This window comes from Corticium candelabrum, chromosome 1 (assembly GCF_963422355.1).
Source record: "Corticium candelabrum chromosome 1, ooCorCand1.1, whole genome shotgun sequence".
Lineage (NCBI taxonomy): Eukaryota > Metazoa > Porifera > Homoscleromorpha > Homosclerophorida > Plakinidae > Corticium > Corticium candelabrum.
Genome location: NC_085085.1, coordinates 11,291,963 through 11,309,484, shown reverse-complemented (window position 1 = coordinate 11,309,484; position 17,522 = coordinate 11,291,963). Strand labels below are relative to the sequence as shown.

Genomic DNA, 17,522 nt, shown 5'->3' with positions numbered 1-17,522 from the left:
CTCACAACGGTTGACAAGCAACAAAACAGGAATTCTACAAATCAGAAACATGGACGAATCGTCCGTTGGCGTTTATCGCTGCCACGCAGTCAACCGCTTGGGTCAAGGTGTTAAAGCAACCAAAATAGGTAATATAAACTTTTTTGTATTTCAAAAAAAATTGTTATCATTAATTTTCTATGTTTGAAGTAATATCTCAGTTGCAATTTGTGAAACGTCCACCATACAATGTGACTATGAACATTACATCTGAAACAATAGCCATCAACTGCACAGCTGCCGCGGCACCCGGTCTACCCGTCAACACGCAATGGTCGATCAACCGTTATGACAAGAAACAATTTAGATGCGACGAAGAATCCGATGGTAAAAGTATATCTGTGTTCTCGAATGGAACGCTGGTTATTCCTAATGCAGACCGATGCGACACCGGTGTGTACAACTGCAGTGCTCAACATGACGGAGAAACTATAAGCACGTCAGTGCAAATTGTCTCTTTGTATAAAGGTATATATACACAACTAGTTACTCGTATAGAGACAACTATAGAACTAGTTATTCGAAACTTTTCTGTAGATACGAGTTGGATGTTGACAAGTGACTCATGTGGAGGATTCAGACAATCTACGTACGATAGATCAGTTCGTTACGCAGTCTCGTTGTCAGACGTATGGGATAAATCAAAAATATACGAATGTCCTTCTGGATATCACTGGGCATCTACTGATGAAGGACGAAAAATATTTAAAAGTAACCCTAACAAGTCGGGTATCCACGTATATTACGGACAGTGTAACTGGCCCAATTATGTGTGGGAAGGCAAGACTCGTTATTACTTCAGGTTTCGTGATTCGGCGTCAACCAATGCTTACAAGCATTCTGGAAACCACGACGAGTATCAAATTCAAACCAGTGCTGCTACCACCCAATTCGCCGGCATTGTCTGCATTGAAGACTGACCGCGGACTCTATGGCCGTAAAGAGTCGTTCACCTATTAGTATTTCTGTGGGTCGCAACTGTTAGCTAAATTGCTTCTCTCAAGCTGTCGTGTTAGAGTACCTCTTGTTAAACAGTTTACATGTGACACTGTAAGAGCGTACTGAAGTAACAGAACAGCAGCAGAAACAAATTGTGTTTTGCACTCGATAACTATATACGTAGGCATGAAACGACTGGAGCTATCGCTCCAATCAGTAGCCTATGGTCACTTTCCATAAGTATAGGTCATCGTGAAAACAAGGTACAAGTAGAAAAAACTAGGAGCTCCAATAATGGCATCCATGTCGGCCCCAACCTGGATGGTATTCCCGCGCCACGCCACTGGCAGTCTGCTATACTCTTCCGCGGTGTTTACGCTAGTCTGGATTGTTAATACGACTACGTTCAGTACGATTTCTGTATAAATCGTTTCGTTTCTAAAAATTCTTTAACTTAGAAGCAGCCAAGTCATGTACTTGCTTGCTTGTAACCAAGAGATTGTTAGTTAATGGGTTATGGTGCGTTCAATTAAACGTCTATTATATTCCCACTTCAACTAGGTAGACTTAAAATCTGCTTTCCCTCACAGTGATCTTTAGGTCTCTTTTCTCTCTTTTTAATTTGGCTTAAGGACTTCGCGATGTGACGTTATCATGTGATGGTAGTGCATTGAAAATGGCGGCGGGACACGTGAACTTCTCCGCAGAGTTCCTAAAGAGGTATACGCTTTGTCTCACGTAAATGTTCTGTTCTATAAGTTGACTTTAGGTTAAATTTGCAGTGTAGAAGATCATTACCAAAGGCATGCCGACTTGAACGCTAATTCGATTTACTTAAATAATAAATAAATTGAGGGCTTCAAAACAGTCAGTCAGTGTAGCAGCACGTACGAAATAAATTTTTCTATTCGGTCACAGTTTACCATGCACGTTCGGTCACTCTGAAATTTTGTAAGATTGCACCCGTTAGCGAATGGCATTGCTTTTGGTGGTTTGAGGCACTGAACACGCATGAAGAAACCTCTCATGTCTCGAGAAGAAGACTAGCGTTATCATCTGCTCTAGCAAACCCACACTTCGAAATATATAGTGAAATGTTACGATATATGTAGACAGCGATCTAAAGAGAATGACGAGCTAGTGCGTGGTTGCCTCGTCTGAACATTTCTATCTCTTGTGTGTGACGACCGTGTCTACAGATCTGTTAGCAAACAACTGCTTAGTTTTCTTTGCAATCTGTCTGTCTGTCTGTCTGCCTGTCTCCGTCCGTCCGTGCGTCCGTCCGTCCGTCTGTCTGTCTGTCTGTCAGTGTGTAATACCATATAGCTTATGGTGACGTACCTCATACGATTATTCCGTTACTTTCTGCTTCAAAGCTAATAGCTTTGCCAAAGACTGGATTTGATGTAAGACCAATAGCTATTAAAGAAGTCTTTCGGCGACTTACAGCTAAGACCATCTGTCAGCAGAAGTCCTTTGATTTTTCTTCCTTCTTTCATCTCCCACAACATGGTATTGCTACACCTGAGGGAGAGGAATTGCTCACACACCACGTTCGAATTCTACTAAAAAAGAACCGTGATTGGTCAATTCTTAAAACCGACGTCAGAAATACTTTTAACTCAGTGTCTAGAGAGTGTCTTTTACAACAAATTGCTTATCAGTTTGCAGATATATACCCTTATGTCAAACAACTGTATGGAAAGGACATCTTCTTGATCTATGTCACCAGCAAAGGTGTACATGTACTCTCATCAAGTGAAGGAGTTGATCAAGGTGATCCTTTGGGTCCGCGGCTCTGTTTTCTGCCATGCACTATCCAGTCTGTTCTATGTGAGGTATTGACTCGACATGATGAAGTCACTATACTTGCATATTTTGGATTATGTGTATGTGGTTGGGTCAACCGAAAACCTTAAATCAGTTTTTGAAGATCTCAAATCTTCTTTGCTGAAAGTTGAGATAGTAATGTGTGACAGAAAGCGTAAATTGTATTGCACATCTGGTGAGTGTTGCAATTTTCCGACTCCTGTTGCATGCGATGGAACTATCATTTTGGGCACTCCTCTAGGGAATTCAGACTTTATACGATCTCGATGCATTGATATAGCCAAATCTGGCGATCGCCTTAGTTCTAAACTTGTCAAGTTCAATGACAGTCAAAGCTTAATGTTGATTTTATTTCGCTGTCATGTTCCTTGACTGAATTACCTGGCAAGACAAATATTTCCTTGTTAATCTGCAAGCCGCAGCAAACAGACATGATAATATAACTAGATCATCGTTTAAAAGCATTATTATAGGTTACAATCATCTGCATGATATCAATTGGAAAAAATTTGGTGGTTTTGGATTGACACAGTTCAGTTAAATTTCGGCAGCAGCTTTCTTATCTTCATGGTGTCAAGCCATGAAAGACTTACCTGAGAGGCTTTCATCATTTTTTGATTTAGTCGACTATCTTCAAAGCAGTAAATCACTGCCAGGGTCAATCTGCTCTACTGTGGCCTCTTCCTATCAAGATTTGCCACCAATGCCCAAGTCAAACCACGAAGATAGAGAACAACAGTTTCTTGATGACTTTTTCTCATATCGAAAGAAATAACAGCATCGATTACTACAAAGATTGCCAGTGATAGTGCTACTGAAATTATTATACACGCACAGTCTGGTAAAAATGCAGCACGGTTGAGATCCTTACATGGACGAGGAGCTGGTGCATTGCTAGATGCCATCCCCACGTCTCCTAGGCACGCTTGTAGAAAAAACCAATTTTCTTTAGCGTCTTACCTGAGGATGGGAGTGGCTCTACCTTTCACCAATTGCATTAAAGAGTGCGATTGTGGTTATGATTGAATGAATACGGATGCCATCTTTTTACCTGTAAATATGAGGGTGTACCTGTGTGGTCTCTCAATTCTGTTTTGAATAGGTAGAGTGAGTGCCTGTCTGACCTTCACCTTCCCCATAAAACAGAACCAAGAGACAAAAACATCAATACTAAAGACCGTCCAGACATTACAATTTTTGATCCAAATACCAGACAGAATTTGAATATTGATGTGTCCCTGGCTCATCTGTGAAGTCAGGACATTATTAGGAGAGCTAGCAAGGAAAATGGTCATGCTGCCACGACAAAAGAAGAAAATCAAATAAAAAAATATTCAGAAGAGCTTCTTCCAAGAAGATATGTATCAAAATGTGTTCCTCTTGTGATAGAATGTTTTGGGAAGTGGAGCACAAAAGCAGAGTATTTTTGCAGCCTTTGTCACAACAGTCGGCAAATCCAGAAGTCTATTTTAATGCTTTCATATTCATGTATTATTGGAGAAAAAGATTTTCTACAATTCTACAAAGACGCAATGCCAAAGTTATTCTTATCTATGCATATCTATATACGGCTCTTATCCTGTAAACCGCATTCTACCGCATTCTACCGCTGTCTATACCGCATTCTAATGCAGTTTAGTTAATCTAGATGAACAACACTACTGTAAAACGTGTACAGTACGGACTGTCAACGCCTACTAAGCTAAAGCTAAGGACCAAGTCGACTAGCAATCCAGTGACAGTAACTGTACCTAGACAACTACTACTACTCTAGACGTCTACGGACTGAGACACTGTCGACGCCTACCATTCGACTATCAACAGTCGGTACAAGTTACAACTCTAACTCGCGACAACTACAACTGAGTGGAGTATTTTTAGAGTACACACTACAGCGCCGGATCCAGGAATTTTTTAAAGAGGGGGTTCACCATTAGCAGTTATTTATAGCATTACTAATTTTCTCTTTCCTAATGAAATTATATAAAATTATTGAACCACGCCTATTGGAAAAGAGGGGTTTCAACCCCCTGAACCCCCTCTGGATCCGGCCCTGACACTACGATTTACGTTCGCTTATTCTATGAGTCTTATCCTATGAGTCAGCTTCCGGGTCGTTTCGCCTGCATCCACTACACGGAAAACCACACTAAAAATTTCATCTCTCCATTAATTAATTAACTTAATTAATTAAGTTATTCAGATAAGTGATTTTTCTTGCTGATTCGGTAAGGTTCTGGAACTGAGAGAGCAATAGAAAATAAGCCATTTCCAAACATAGTGCCACGTGCTATCTATCCGGAGCGCCATCTAGAAAATATGCCTACCGACCATGTCCACCGACCACCTCAAGGCTCGCGTAGCCAGGACGTAATCTACTATATCTAGGCAGTGAAGTACTTTCAGTCGTTAGTATTTGATCTACAAAAAACTTGTAGCGCCTATTACATTACTACCTATAGATTGTCTAGATTGAAAGGCCCGCCCGAGAGTCCAGCACATGTCTATGTACACGTATGTACAGTACCGACAGTGTGCAACATTTCCCGTATGTGAACTGTGAATGACACGAGATGTCGAACTTGGATGGTCAACCGTTAATTCAATGGTAAACTTTGTTTATTTAAAGACAAACATTGTTCTAGGTGAGATGGATGTTTGTAGACTGCTACCTAGTAAAGTCTAACTAACAAATATGATCTAATTCGACAAACTTGAATGTGACGTCGGGTGTGACGACGTCAGGAAACGTCACAGTGACACCGAACTTTCAGAGGGCGAGAGACGAATGGGAATCGGATGAGCGAACTAAACTGAGGGAGGACAGGAAGTGACTCATGCGAGTGTCAGCCGGTTTGGCTAGACTATTGCACTTGTGGATTTGGTAACCTATGTAGGTATATACGTAGGCGCCTGTTGATAATACAATTGTTCAGTCAAGAATCGTTTGGTCGAGGTGCCGGCGTGCAACATTGAACGTGCAAGTAGATATCTATTGTCGCTTTCAGAAGAGACAAACTTCAAGGAACGGAAACAAGACGCGTCGTCAAGCTTGCTTGCGTGGTACACTGTAGTTAGAAAATGAGCTACAGGCAGAGAAGTGAAGGTGAGTCGATAGACTCTCTACTACTATAGTAGACGACCACTGTAGTGGATGACATTTCTACTCTAGACTGTAGTATTTACGTAATTGTTTACTTGACATACCAGACGTTCAGAGTGCTTGCCTTGACATTTTGTCTGACCACAAGTAGTGCATGACTTCATGTCTGACCGACTTCATGGGACAGCTAGGTGATGACATCAGTTTCAGTCATTCCACTTACACAACACCTGTCTGGTATTATAGTTAGAGGTCTGTATCAGAACGCACTGTCTTATGTTCTTCCAGCTTATGTAGCTGTTTTACCCGAGGCCTGGATATCGGGGCTAATGGCCAGTACAGTAGTCCTCTGGTGACAACCATACATGCATACTCGATTCGCACAGATGCAAATTATTGAAGCTATTCCAACCAATAGAAATAGATGAACGGGATGTCATCATAAGGCTCCACCTCTCTTTTGTTCAATCAGTAGGACATCCAATTCACGCACGTGCACACACACACACACACACACACACACACACACACACACACACGCATGATCTGACCAAAAAACTAATTTACTTGCGTGTATTTATCTAGGGCATGTCACTAACTTTGAGTCTCTAAGAGATGCTGTTGCTAAACATGGCAGTAGCCAATGGTATGAGATTGCAATGAAGTTGGGATTGAATGACAAAGACATCAAATCAGAAGCTTGGAATAAAGTCGGTTCTGGTGCCAGACTGCTGTCTCTTATTGAGCGAAACAGAATGAGAGTTGGTGCAAGCAAGACTGCAGAGGACCTATTGAAGGTGTGTTCTCAAATATCCACACCTATAAAGGCAGCAGTGCAAGATGAACTGGAAGAAAGAGGTGAACTTTTCGTTGTTATTGTATAATTAAGCTCTATACAGAAGTGTGTGGGTGGGTGGGTGTGGGTGTGTGGATGGGTGGGTGGGGGTGTGGGTGGGGGTGTGGATGGGTGGGTGGGGGTGTGGATGGGTGGGTGGGGGTGTGGATGGGTGGGTGGGGGTGTGGATGGGTGGGTGGGGGTGTGGATGGGTGGGTGGGGGTGTGGATGGGTGGGTGGGGGTGTGGATGGGTGGGTGGGGGTGTGGATGGGTGGGTGGGGGTGTGCATGGGTGGGTGGGGGTGTGCATGGGTGGGGGTGTGCATGGGTGGGGGTGTGCATGGGTGGGGGTGTGCATGGGTGGGTGAGGGTGTGGATGGGTGGGTGAGGGTGTGGATGGGTGGGTGAGGGTGTGGATGGGTGGGTGAGGGTGTGGATGGGTGGGTGAGGGTGTGGATGGGTGGGTGAGGGTGTGGATGGGTGGGTGGGTGTGTGGATGGGTGGGTGGGTGTGTGGATGGGTGGGTGGGTGTGTGTGTGGATGGGTGGGTGGGTGTGTGGATGGGTGGGTGGGTGTGTGGATGGGTGGGTGGGTGTGTGGATGGGTGGGTGTGTGGATGGGTGGGTGTGTGGATGGGTGGGTGGGTGGGTGGGGAGTGGGTGGGTGGGGAGTGGGTGGGTGGGTGGGGAGTGGGTGGGTGCGTGGGTGGGAAGTGGGTGGGTGGGTGGGTGGGTGGGTGGGTGGGTGCGTGGGTGGAGGTGTGGGTGGGTGCGTGGGTGGAGGTGTGGGTGGGTGGAGGTGTGGGTGGGTGGAGGTGTGGGTGGGTGGAGGTGTGGGTGGGTGGGTGGGTGGAGGTGTGGGTGGGTGGGTGGAGGTGTGGGTGGGTGGGTGGAGGTGTGGGTGGGTGGGTGGAGGTGTGGGTGGGTGGGTGGAGGTGTGGGTGGGTGGGTGGAGGTGTGGGTGGGTGGGTGGAGGTGTGGGTGGGTGGGTGGAGGTGTGGGTGGGTGGGTGGAGGTGTGGGTGGGTGGGTGGAGGTGTGGGTGGGTGGGTGGGTGGAGGTGTGGGTGGGTGGGTGGGTGGAGGTGTGGGTGGGTGGAGGTGTGGGTGGGTGGGTGGGTGGAGGTGTGGGTGGGTGGGTGGGTGGAGGTGTGGGTGGGTGGAGGTGTGGGTGGGTGGGTGGGTGGAGGTGTGGGTGGGTGGGTGGGTGGAGGTGTGGGTGGGTGGAGGTGTGGGTGGGTGGAGGTGTGGGTGGGTGGAGGTGTGGGTGGGTGGAGGTGTGGGTGGGTGGAGGTGTGGGTGGGTGGAGGTGTGGGTGGGTGGGTGGAGGTGTGGGTGGGTGGGTGGAGGTGTGGGTGGGTGGAGGTGTGGGTGGGTGTGGGGGTGTGTGGGTGTGTGGGGGTGGGTGTGGGGGTGTGGGGGTGTGGGGGTGGGTGTGTGGGTGGGTGTGGGGGTGTGGGGGTGGGGGTGTGGGTGTGGGTGCATCTGTGTCTGTGGGTGCATCTGTGTCTGTGGGTGCATCTGTGTGTGTGTGTGTGTGCACATGTGCTATGGGAGTGACTGTGTGCATGGTGTGTGTATCTCTTCAACATCCTGGTTGTGTATACGTGTAACATACTTGATCCATAAGACCAAATATATTTATTACAAATACATATCATTAAACTTTTGCCAAAGTTTGTATTTAAGTTAAGTACAGTGTATAGCTAAATTGAAGTATTGCTGTAATCACTAAATTATTACTACTGTACTATAGTCAAGAACGTCGTTACTTGGACAGTCTCATGAAGTAATTGCTAAGGGAAGTCCAACACTGCTACAGCATCATGTACTACTAATACATGCAATTGTACATATGTACAAGCATCATACAAAATATATTATAACCGTTGAGAAAGAGATTGATCCACTCGTATTGTGCTGGCATCTTGAGGTAGAACATACGTTATGCTTTGACATTAACTCTGAGCATTGTAGAGGTAACGGTTGAACACAAAGCTTGTCGTATTGAAATTGTAATTAGGTAATGCTGGTTTGTCTGAGGTTGAGTGTTCAGATATTTCTTTGTGCTTGTAAAAGCCATATAGCACTAATCATACAGTTATTTCATCTGCAGTCTGCATGATAACTCAGTATTCTACCTTGTGGAAATCCGTGACAATGCTGTTTGTGTGAATGATTACTTCGAAGTGTTGAGTCTATAGTCACAATGTCTAATATTTGATTTTTTGTCTATTGAAGTATGTCTTCTATTAGATAGTTAGAGAATACATTATTTTATACTTACGTTGTATTTGGTTATTATTTTGAACACAGCATACGGAAATAATTATGTTCTAAATAACTAACTAATACACTCGTTTTGGTATTCGAGTATATGTACAGAAACGTGTCATTTTATATTTTGCAGGTCGTGAAAATCAACTTGCAAGTGAACTCCCTACCTTGACAGGTAATCGATGTTATTCAATACCTAAATCATTTGCACTTTAGTAAGAGTCTACTTTAGTACATGAGTAGAAAAAGCTACCTCGTGTTTGATACATGTACCATATTTCTGTGTATATAGCGGCATGCCGGTCACTGACGGGGATTAGCAAGTGCCGGTTACTCCGATGTATACCGGCATGCCAGTTTAAAGGAAGGAAACTTACAAATAGCGTACGAGTAGAGTCCATTTCAGTGCACTCACATAAATTTTTTATACTATTTCTTCTACTGCCTCAACATCTGTGCTGAAATACAGCAAACAACTCTCATTCTGGTGTCAATGCTACACAACTTACATCCATGCTTTATTTCGCTATTTGCCTCTTGCGCATGGTGTCGCTGGCTTCTTCGCTGTCACCACACGAGTCATGTGTCAGTTTGTCTCTCTCACGCTCAGAGTCACGATGTCTTAGGGAGTCCGGAATTTATAGACTTGCACAGTAGTTACCTTTTGAGTGGTTGTCAAGCTGGGATCTCGAGGCTAGCACCCATTCTATACCAGCATACCTTGTCCTATACCAGCATGCAGGTATACTTACCAGACATGATCAAAGCCAATTTGGTAATCCTTGCTTATACCGGCATATACGATAGTCATCAGTGATGTTGTGATGTACTGAATTTGGCTTGTGTTTATGTCATATGGTTTGTTTGTAGGAAGTGCTGCTGATTATGTGTTAGTAAAAGAAGCTGTTGTTAAACATGGCAGTAACCAGTGGTACACTATTGGATTAAAGTTGGGACTGAACCACAATGAGATGTCAGCAATCACATATGATAAACCTAATCCTGCTAGAAAACTGCTGTCTATCATTAACACCAAGAAAGCCGAAGTTACAGCAACTATAATGGCAGAGAATTTGCTGAGGGTGTGTAGTCAGATACTCACACCTATAAATAAGATTGTGCAAGAAGAATTGGAGCGAAAAGGTGACATTTTGATTGTGAATGCAGTTTTTATACAGCTGGTATGTCAATGAAATCAGAGTATCTGATGCTACCAATAACAAAGTTGGCATACCAGTTTGTATAAGTGTGTGTGTGTGTGTGTGTGTGTGTGTGTGTGTGTGTGTGTGTGTAGCGTGCGAGTAAGTGCATGCATGAGTCAGCGTGCGAGTAAGTGCATGAGTGAGTAAGTGAGCTATCCAGCTGTCAACTTGTCTTCAGAAGGACAACACAATCATCATTGAAAGACACACTTCTTATAATTAGTATTATAGGAACGAAGACAAAAATATTTTAGGGCATACTTCTTTTTGTCTTTGAGATGTTGTATTACTTAATACATCATAGTTGGTAACAGGGTGTATCGCCCTGATGGTTGTTTTATGTACGTGTTTATGTGTGAAGTAACCTAAGTGAGTGAGTGAGCGTGAGTGAGTGCGAGCGAGTGATGTTTGATTGCTGTGCCTAATTCTCACCAACGGCCGGGTCGGTCAGGTTTAATCAGATCAGAGACTTTTAAATGTAAGAGAGCGATGACTTGACTGTAATCTGAATGTGGAACAAGAGCACACACTGAGGAAGAGGTGAAAAACAGAACGACAGTTAGTGTAGAATCCTATCTCAACATGGGAGACAGGTGCACAGCTAAAGATGCATCATTATCAATCCTAATAGAAGCAATAGTTGTTTACGTTGGTTTTGTCGGATACATGAAATGTTGAAGAACAAATAATTTCACTGATATCGGTGGCTTGTCACTGATGAGAATGAAGCCCTCATTGTCTTGAATTGAAACTTGTTTATGCACTTGAAATGGTCAATCTTGTATTTTAAGCTTTAATCATTCTAGTACAGATTGATTGGTTTGAAAGTTGTAATTGTCTGTTTTAAATTGACTGGAAGATTTGTAACTTGTGTGTCTATCCAATCATTATACAAACCTTTTCTGTTAATTAAATATCCTGATAATGGTCGTATGTTTGTTTTTGATTGGCAAGAAAGGAGTGTCTACAGCTGGACATTGCATTTGTTCAGTTGCCATTGCGAGTTAGTGTCTGTAGTGGGACTCATTACACTTGTGTCTTGCTGGAAAAAGTACGTATGTGTTTGTGGATGAGATATGGCAGTACAAATAAAGAAATAACTAGAGCCTTTACTTTATTTACATTGACAGTTTGTTTGTTCACGTGTGTTTACTTAGTTTTCACTCACTGAAGTGGTTTGTATATCTGCAGACGATGGAAGTCTATTAGCAAGCGAATCTAACGAGTCTACGAATGTGGAAGGTAAATTGTGTTTTACGAGCAGTTAGACATTTTGTACGTCCGTAACAGGTTACCTTATCAAATGGAGCTGGTGTTTGTTATGGGCATCAGTTAATTAATTATGTCCAGATGGAATGCTAATGTAATGTATATCCACTTATCCTATATGGCTTGTGCATAGGACATGTTGCTGATTTTGAGTCTGTGAGAGATGCTGTTGTTAATCATGGCAGTAGCCAGTGGTACGAGATTGGACTGGAGTTGGGGATAAGCAATGCCGAGATTGAGTCAGAAACGTACGACAAAGGTACGTATCGTAGCAAACTGTTGGCTCTCATCGAGATGAGGAAATTGGACATTGGAGCAAAGAGCGCAGCATCAGACTTGTTGAGGGCATGTCATCGCCTACCCACACCTATAAATGGAGCTGTGGAAGATGAATTGAAAGAAAGAGGTGAATGTGAAAGATTGAGCTAACGTATTTTTAGTGTGGTGTTTGTGATGTTCAGCTAACTTGAACTTTCACGCATGTGTTTGTACACTCAACACACACACACACACACACACACACACACACACACACACACACACACACACACACACACACACACACACACACACACACACACACACACACACACACACACACACACACACACACACACACACACATTGAATACAACTTCAAGATGGGGTTAAAATACATTGAATCTAAGCAAAGGCAACTGCATTAAGTTATGGACTAACAAAACTAACTACACAGTCATTTAGTATGCTGCCTACAGCTGTAGGTCTACACTTATTTATGTCTTCGTTTATTGTTTTTTTGCACACCTTTTACACTTTTAATTCTGAGAGCAAATCTAAGTGAGTCAAATTTTGTGTGTGTGCGTGTGTGTGTGTGTGTGTGCGTGTTCGTGTGTGTGTGTGTGTGTGTGTGTGTGTGTGTGTGTGTGTGTGTGTGTGTGTGTGTGTGTGTGTGTGTGTGTGTGTGTTGTGCTGGTTCGATCTACCAAATACTGATAATGTTTTGTGTCCTATAGTGTGCTGCATCCAGCATGCAATGCTTCCATTAGTAGGGTGCAAGAGCATTAGCAGTAGAAGCCTATTGTAGCGAAACTGATACTTATCTACAGTACTATAAAATGACTACAATAATCATTTTTAAACTAATTATGTTTTTCAGATGATAGAAATGAACTTGCAAGGGAGGCTCTACGATTTACAGGTAAACCATGTTGTACATGCAACTGATTATTGATTGGGTTTAGTAGCAGTACAGTACACTTACATATTTTTGAATAAACACTGACATTTTGTTTTAGTACTTTTAGGTGTGCCATTTAAATGAGTGTGGTGCTATTCGTTAGTAAGCATGTTGAGGCATCATACTACAAGACAGCCAACCGGCCTCCGTAGGTCTAACAATATTCAGAAAACTGTCCTCAAGTAGTTCAACATAATTTTTGCTCATGAAAGTGATTGCAATCTTTTCCAGAAATGTGAGAAGGGTGCCACGCCCAAACAATTGCGCTATAAACGGTTTTTAGTAAGTGCCAGTAAAGCCTGGTTCACTATATTGACACTGACCTTGACGTTGATGTTGACTTGTTCACAATGTATTTGTGTGATGTTATGCACAGATCAGACGGTCTGAAGTTAGAGTCCAGCGTGCCTAACATAAACGAATACTATTATTATACGTGACTCTTCTAGTGCTTTTTCTACTGCGTTGTCATAGAAGCAAGAGAGTTCTAACAGCTAGCAGGAGACGAAAGTGGACTAAAAAATATGTTTGCGACATCGGCAGCAAAGACAATTTTATGAGCATTTTCTGTCGGTTCTAAGTCCTTTTAATCATTCAACCGGATTTGCCAATAACACGGGTAGTTTCTCACGGATTTCACCAGTACTTCATCCACTACTGATCCTAGATATGTGTTTAGTCCCTGATGTGTGCTTTTGATTGGTTGAAAGTGATTACATGCTTGTGGTTGTACTTCCGGTTGTTGTCGCTGGAATAGAAGTTGGTTCAATTCCAATGTCAACATCAATGTCATGACACCAGGGTCAACGTCGGTGATGCTGGCATGTTCACAATATTGATGTTCACGTCGGCATCAGTGGAGAATTATGCAACGTCTACTAGTCGTTTTTGTTGCCATCAGCTAAATAATTATGATATCGTAGTAGCGCTGTATCATAGAATATGTGTTTAGAAAATGTGACTGACTTTGACACTATCAGAAAAGCTGTTGCCAAGCATATCAGTAGCCATTGGTATGAGATTGGAGTGGAGCTTGGACTCGACAAGGAAGAGATCGAATCGGTAACATTCGATAAGCCTAGTCATGCCGGGAAACTATTGGCCGTGATTGAGGAGAAGAGAATGGCCGTTGGAACAAGAACGACTGCTAACAAGTTGTTGACGGCTTGTCGTCAGATATCTTTGGATGTAACAGAAGCGGTGGAAGAGGAATTGGAGAAAAGAGGTGAGCTTGCATGCACACCAGAGGAGGTACTGCATGCTTTCACACATGCACAGTAACTGAGAACACGCCTTACGGCAGTGGGCACTGTCAATACTTTGACTGATCTGTTTGCCAAGAGTATGACCCTATTCAAAGTGTCTGCGATGCGAGGTATTGTTTTACGTGTTACTCTAGCCACAGGATTGAATAGTTGCCCAAGTCTTGACGTGTCTTGAGTTCCGTCATCATGAGTGTCTGTGGGTTGATCATACCTTTGCATTTTCTATACATGGGGCCTTTGGGCCATTAAGTGCTGTTTTAAGTAGAGCAGCAGTTGTAGGATGTTGCATTGAGAAATCTCAAAGACCCCAAGATTTGAGTTTGCAACTGTTTACGGAAGTCGTCCGTGTCCATGTTCACTGGTCTGTTGTGATGTGTTTCTCTCATCCAACGTGTCTGTTTTATGCTACTCTGATCTAACAGAGCAAGTCATGAAGTTCTAGATAACGTCTAGTCTCTAGCTGCATGCACATGTATACATCTACGGTGATATAGCTATATAGGGCAATAGAATGCGTACAAATTACATGCTAGTGTATTATTCTGGACTCTCTTCTTGTGCAGTTGGCAGTGGAAGTTGCAAGCAGCGATCGAAAACCCAATCCTCCCCTCAATCATGGGACACGGACTGCTCTAAGAGAGCGTGGTGTTCCAAAACACTCTTAGATTTTACTTGGTACCAGATTACTAGCAATGCAGCTACTGTAGAAACAGAACTGTGGAAACGACCGCTACGCTCTCAGACCTCAGAATGGGTAGAAGTTCCCTTCCCAACTCCCAGATAGGGTGGTGCATGCAGTACCTCCTCTGCATGCACACTGTAGCTGCTCAGGTTTACTAGACTTTTGTAGCTTATAATAGTAATTGTGCTCAATCAGATCAAACTGGTTCGTCAGGTCTTTGGTAAGCGCCGAAGGCAAACCTTGCCTGCTCATGGCTGTCTAGACAGAAGACATGACTTTATACAGGATCCAACTGGATCTAAGAAGCACTGTTTTCTGTAAGCGCTGCAGGTTGTGATGACCTGGAATTGATGTCCAGCCACTGTGCAATACTTGCGTGCACTGGGCCCACACTCCCAACACAACTGGAACAACTGGTGTCCGATGCTGCCACATGCGACTTACCTCCACCCGCAAGTCACTGTACTTCATTACTTTAACTTCTCAATGTGTTACCTGGTGATGTTGCCATCAGCAGGACAGCTGATATCAATAAGAAAATTGTTTATTCTCATATTTCTGAAGCAGATGTCATGCCAATTGGCAGCAATTTTTAACCATAGGGATGGCTGTATCCCACATTAATGTCGTTTGTCTCCACAACAAGTTTACTTATATATATATATATATATATATATATATATATATATATATATATATATATATAGTTATACACTGTGCCCATCTGGCGCTATGGCGCTGCATGTAGCGCTAAGCCAATTTTTGCAGTGCAGAACATTGCCAAGATGTTAGTGCTTTGGCACGTCCATTACTGATTATCATGCACAGTCTAGGTACAGTACTGTATGTCAATATGTCAAAGCAAAGAATGATTGACTCCTACAGTACTGGCCAAGCAAAAGTAGGCCTGGTGACTCTGGTTCTGCGATGCAGACTACGACTGTCATACGTAATATTTTACATCTTTACCAGTCATACATACACTTGACATCTTTACCAGTCATACGTAATTACATACTTTACCAGTCATACGTAATTACATACTTTACCAGTCATACATACAATGTCACATACTTTGCCAGTATGCGTGGGAGTGTCCCTCGAGTCAAAGTGTGCGCAGTGCCAAGTATGTTTTTGGCACTTCATTTGAAGCACCAACCATTTTAAACTTGGGCACCCCTAATTATCTATCACTTACTTGTTTTACTAAGACATGTCTATATACATTAAATAGTTATTTAAGTACAAAGGTTAAAGATCTGTGTCTTTGCAGATGCTGACAATCAATTTCCACTTGAGCTTATGAATATATCAGGTAAAACATTTCTTCAGTAGCATCCGACTATATTAGAGAGCATATAGTGTTTCAACAGCCATCATGTGCATGTGTGTTGAGGTATGGTGCTAATATAACTCAAGCATTTGTCATTTGTGTAGGAGATGCTGTGACTGAGTTTAAGTCACTAAGGGATGCTGTTGTTAAATGTGGCAGTCACCAATGGTATGAAATTGGATTAGAGTTGGGACTGAAGAATCATGTGATTCAATCAGAGGCTTGGGACAAGAGTACTTCTTGTAGCAAACTACTGGCTCTTATTGAGGTGAAGAGGAAAGCCACTGGAACTCGCAAGACCTCGGAGTATTTGTGGAGGGTGTGTCATCAATTGCCGACACCTATAGATGAAGATGTACAAGAGGAATTGCAGATAAGAGGTGAGGCCTTTTTTGATGTGGGTATCTAGATGGGTCTAATTCAACTGTCTAGTACAGTGTGCGCATGTTTATCAAAATTGTTTAGAATAGTTGATGTCTACAATGTTATAATAAAAAATCTTAACTTAAGAATTTCAGACGTAGCACATTAGTTACTTTTCTATGCAATGATGTCCCCTTGCACGTTGTCGTTGTCTTAGAAACAAGTGAAATCTTTGTCATACATCTGTTTCATCACGCATGCGTGTTGGTCTGTTAGAGGTTGAATTCCTTGTGTATTCTGTACTGAAATAGTATATGGATGAGTCTGTGTTGCACAGTAAGGTGTGTGTGTGTGTGTGTGTGTGTGTGTGTGTGTGTGTGTGTGTGTGTGTGTGTGTGTGTGTGTGTGTGTGTGTGTGTGTGTGTGTGTGTGTGTGTGTTAATAATTATTATCTCTGCAGATGGTGAAAATCAACTTTCAGGTGAACCCCCAAACTTGGCAGGTAAGCTAAACCATTTCTACATTAGTGGATGGCCTACTCTATTGCTGTTACGCTATCAGTGCTGTCCACGTGCAATGCTGATTTTCTTCCAGTGTATGAACCATATGCTTTGTGTGTAGCAAATGTTTCCACCAATTTCAAGTCTATAATCGATGCTGTTCTGAGACATGGCAGTAGCCAGTGGTACGAAATCGGAATAATGTTAGGAAAGACTCATGATGAGATCTCACTATCAACTTGCGATATCAATAGTCCAAGTGGGAAACTATCGACTCTCATCTTGAGAACGAAGAGTGAGATTGGAACTCGAGGGACTGCAGAAGTTTTGCTGACATTGTGTCATCGATTACCAATACCAATACATGGAGCAGTGCAAGATGAACTGATGAACTAGAATTAACTTGTATGTGAATTTGAACAAATGAGTCTTTTAGATTTCCACACAAATTCTCTATATTTGCAAAAGTTGGCAATATGAGTGATTATTTATTAGATGATGTACACTGTACTGACAGACTTGAAGCTCTGAATAGTAGGACTGATATAATTATTATATACATGGATGTGTGTGTGTGTGTGTGTGTGTGCACATGCGTGCATGTGTGTATGTGTGTGTGTGCATGTGTGCGCACGCGTGCGTGTGTGCATGTGTGCGCACCCATGCGTG

At 42.9% G+C, this 17,522-nt stretch overlaps 2 protein-coding genes across 2 annotated transcripts in view; both read left to right on the top strand.

The window, feature by feature from the left end:
- The window catches only part of LOC134181682 (hemicentin-1-like), a 3,272-nt gene extending 2,148 nt beyond the window's left edge, over positions 1-1,124 (top strand). Inside the window, exons 8-10 of the mRNA XM_062648952.1 lie at positions 1-128; positions 190-507; positions 577-1,124. The exon at positions 1-128 is cut by the window's left edge and continues 118 nt beyond it. Of these exons, the coding sequence (XP_062504936.1) occupies positions 1-128; positions 190-507; positions 577-959 (829 nt within the window). The 3' untranslated portion in view covers positions 960-1,124. The remainder of the gene's footprint in view (positions 129-189; positions 508-576) is intronic.
- A 4,244-nt stretch (positions 1,125-5,368) lies between these two features.
- Positions 5,369-17,363, top strand: LOC134184669 (uncharacterized). Its single transcript, XM_062652418.1, has 13 exons — positions 5,369-5,416; positions 5,473-5,914; positions 6,497-6,769; positions 9,154-9,195; positions 9,891-10,163; positions 11,414-11,464; positions 11,625-11,897; positions 12,630-12,671; positions 13,663-13,935; positions 15,931-15,972; positions 16,095-16,370; positions 16,814-16,855; positions 16,975-17,363. Exons 2-13 carry the CDS (start codon positions 5,890-5,892, stop codon positions 17,247-17,249), a joined length of 1,887 nt encoding a protein of 628 aa, XP_062508402.1. The 5' UTR covers positions 5,369-5,416; positions 5,473-5,889; the 3' UTR covers positions 17,250-17,363.
- The last annotated feature ends 159 nt before the right edge of the window (positions 17,364-17,522 follow it).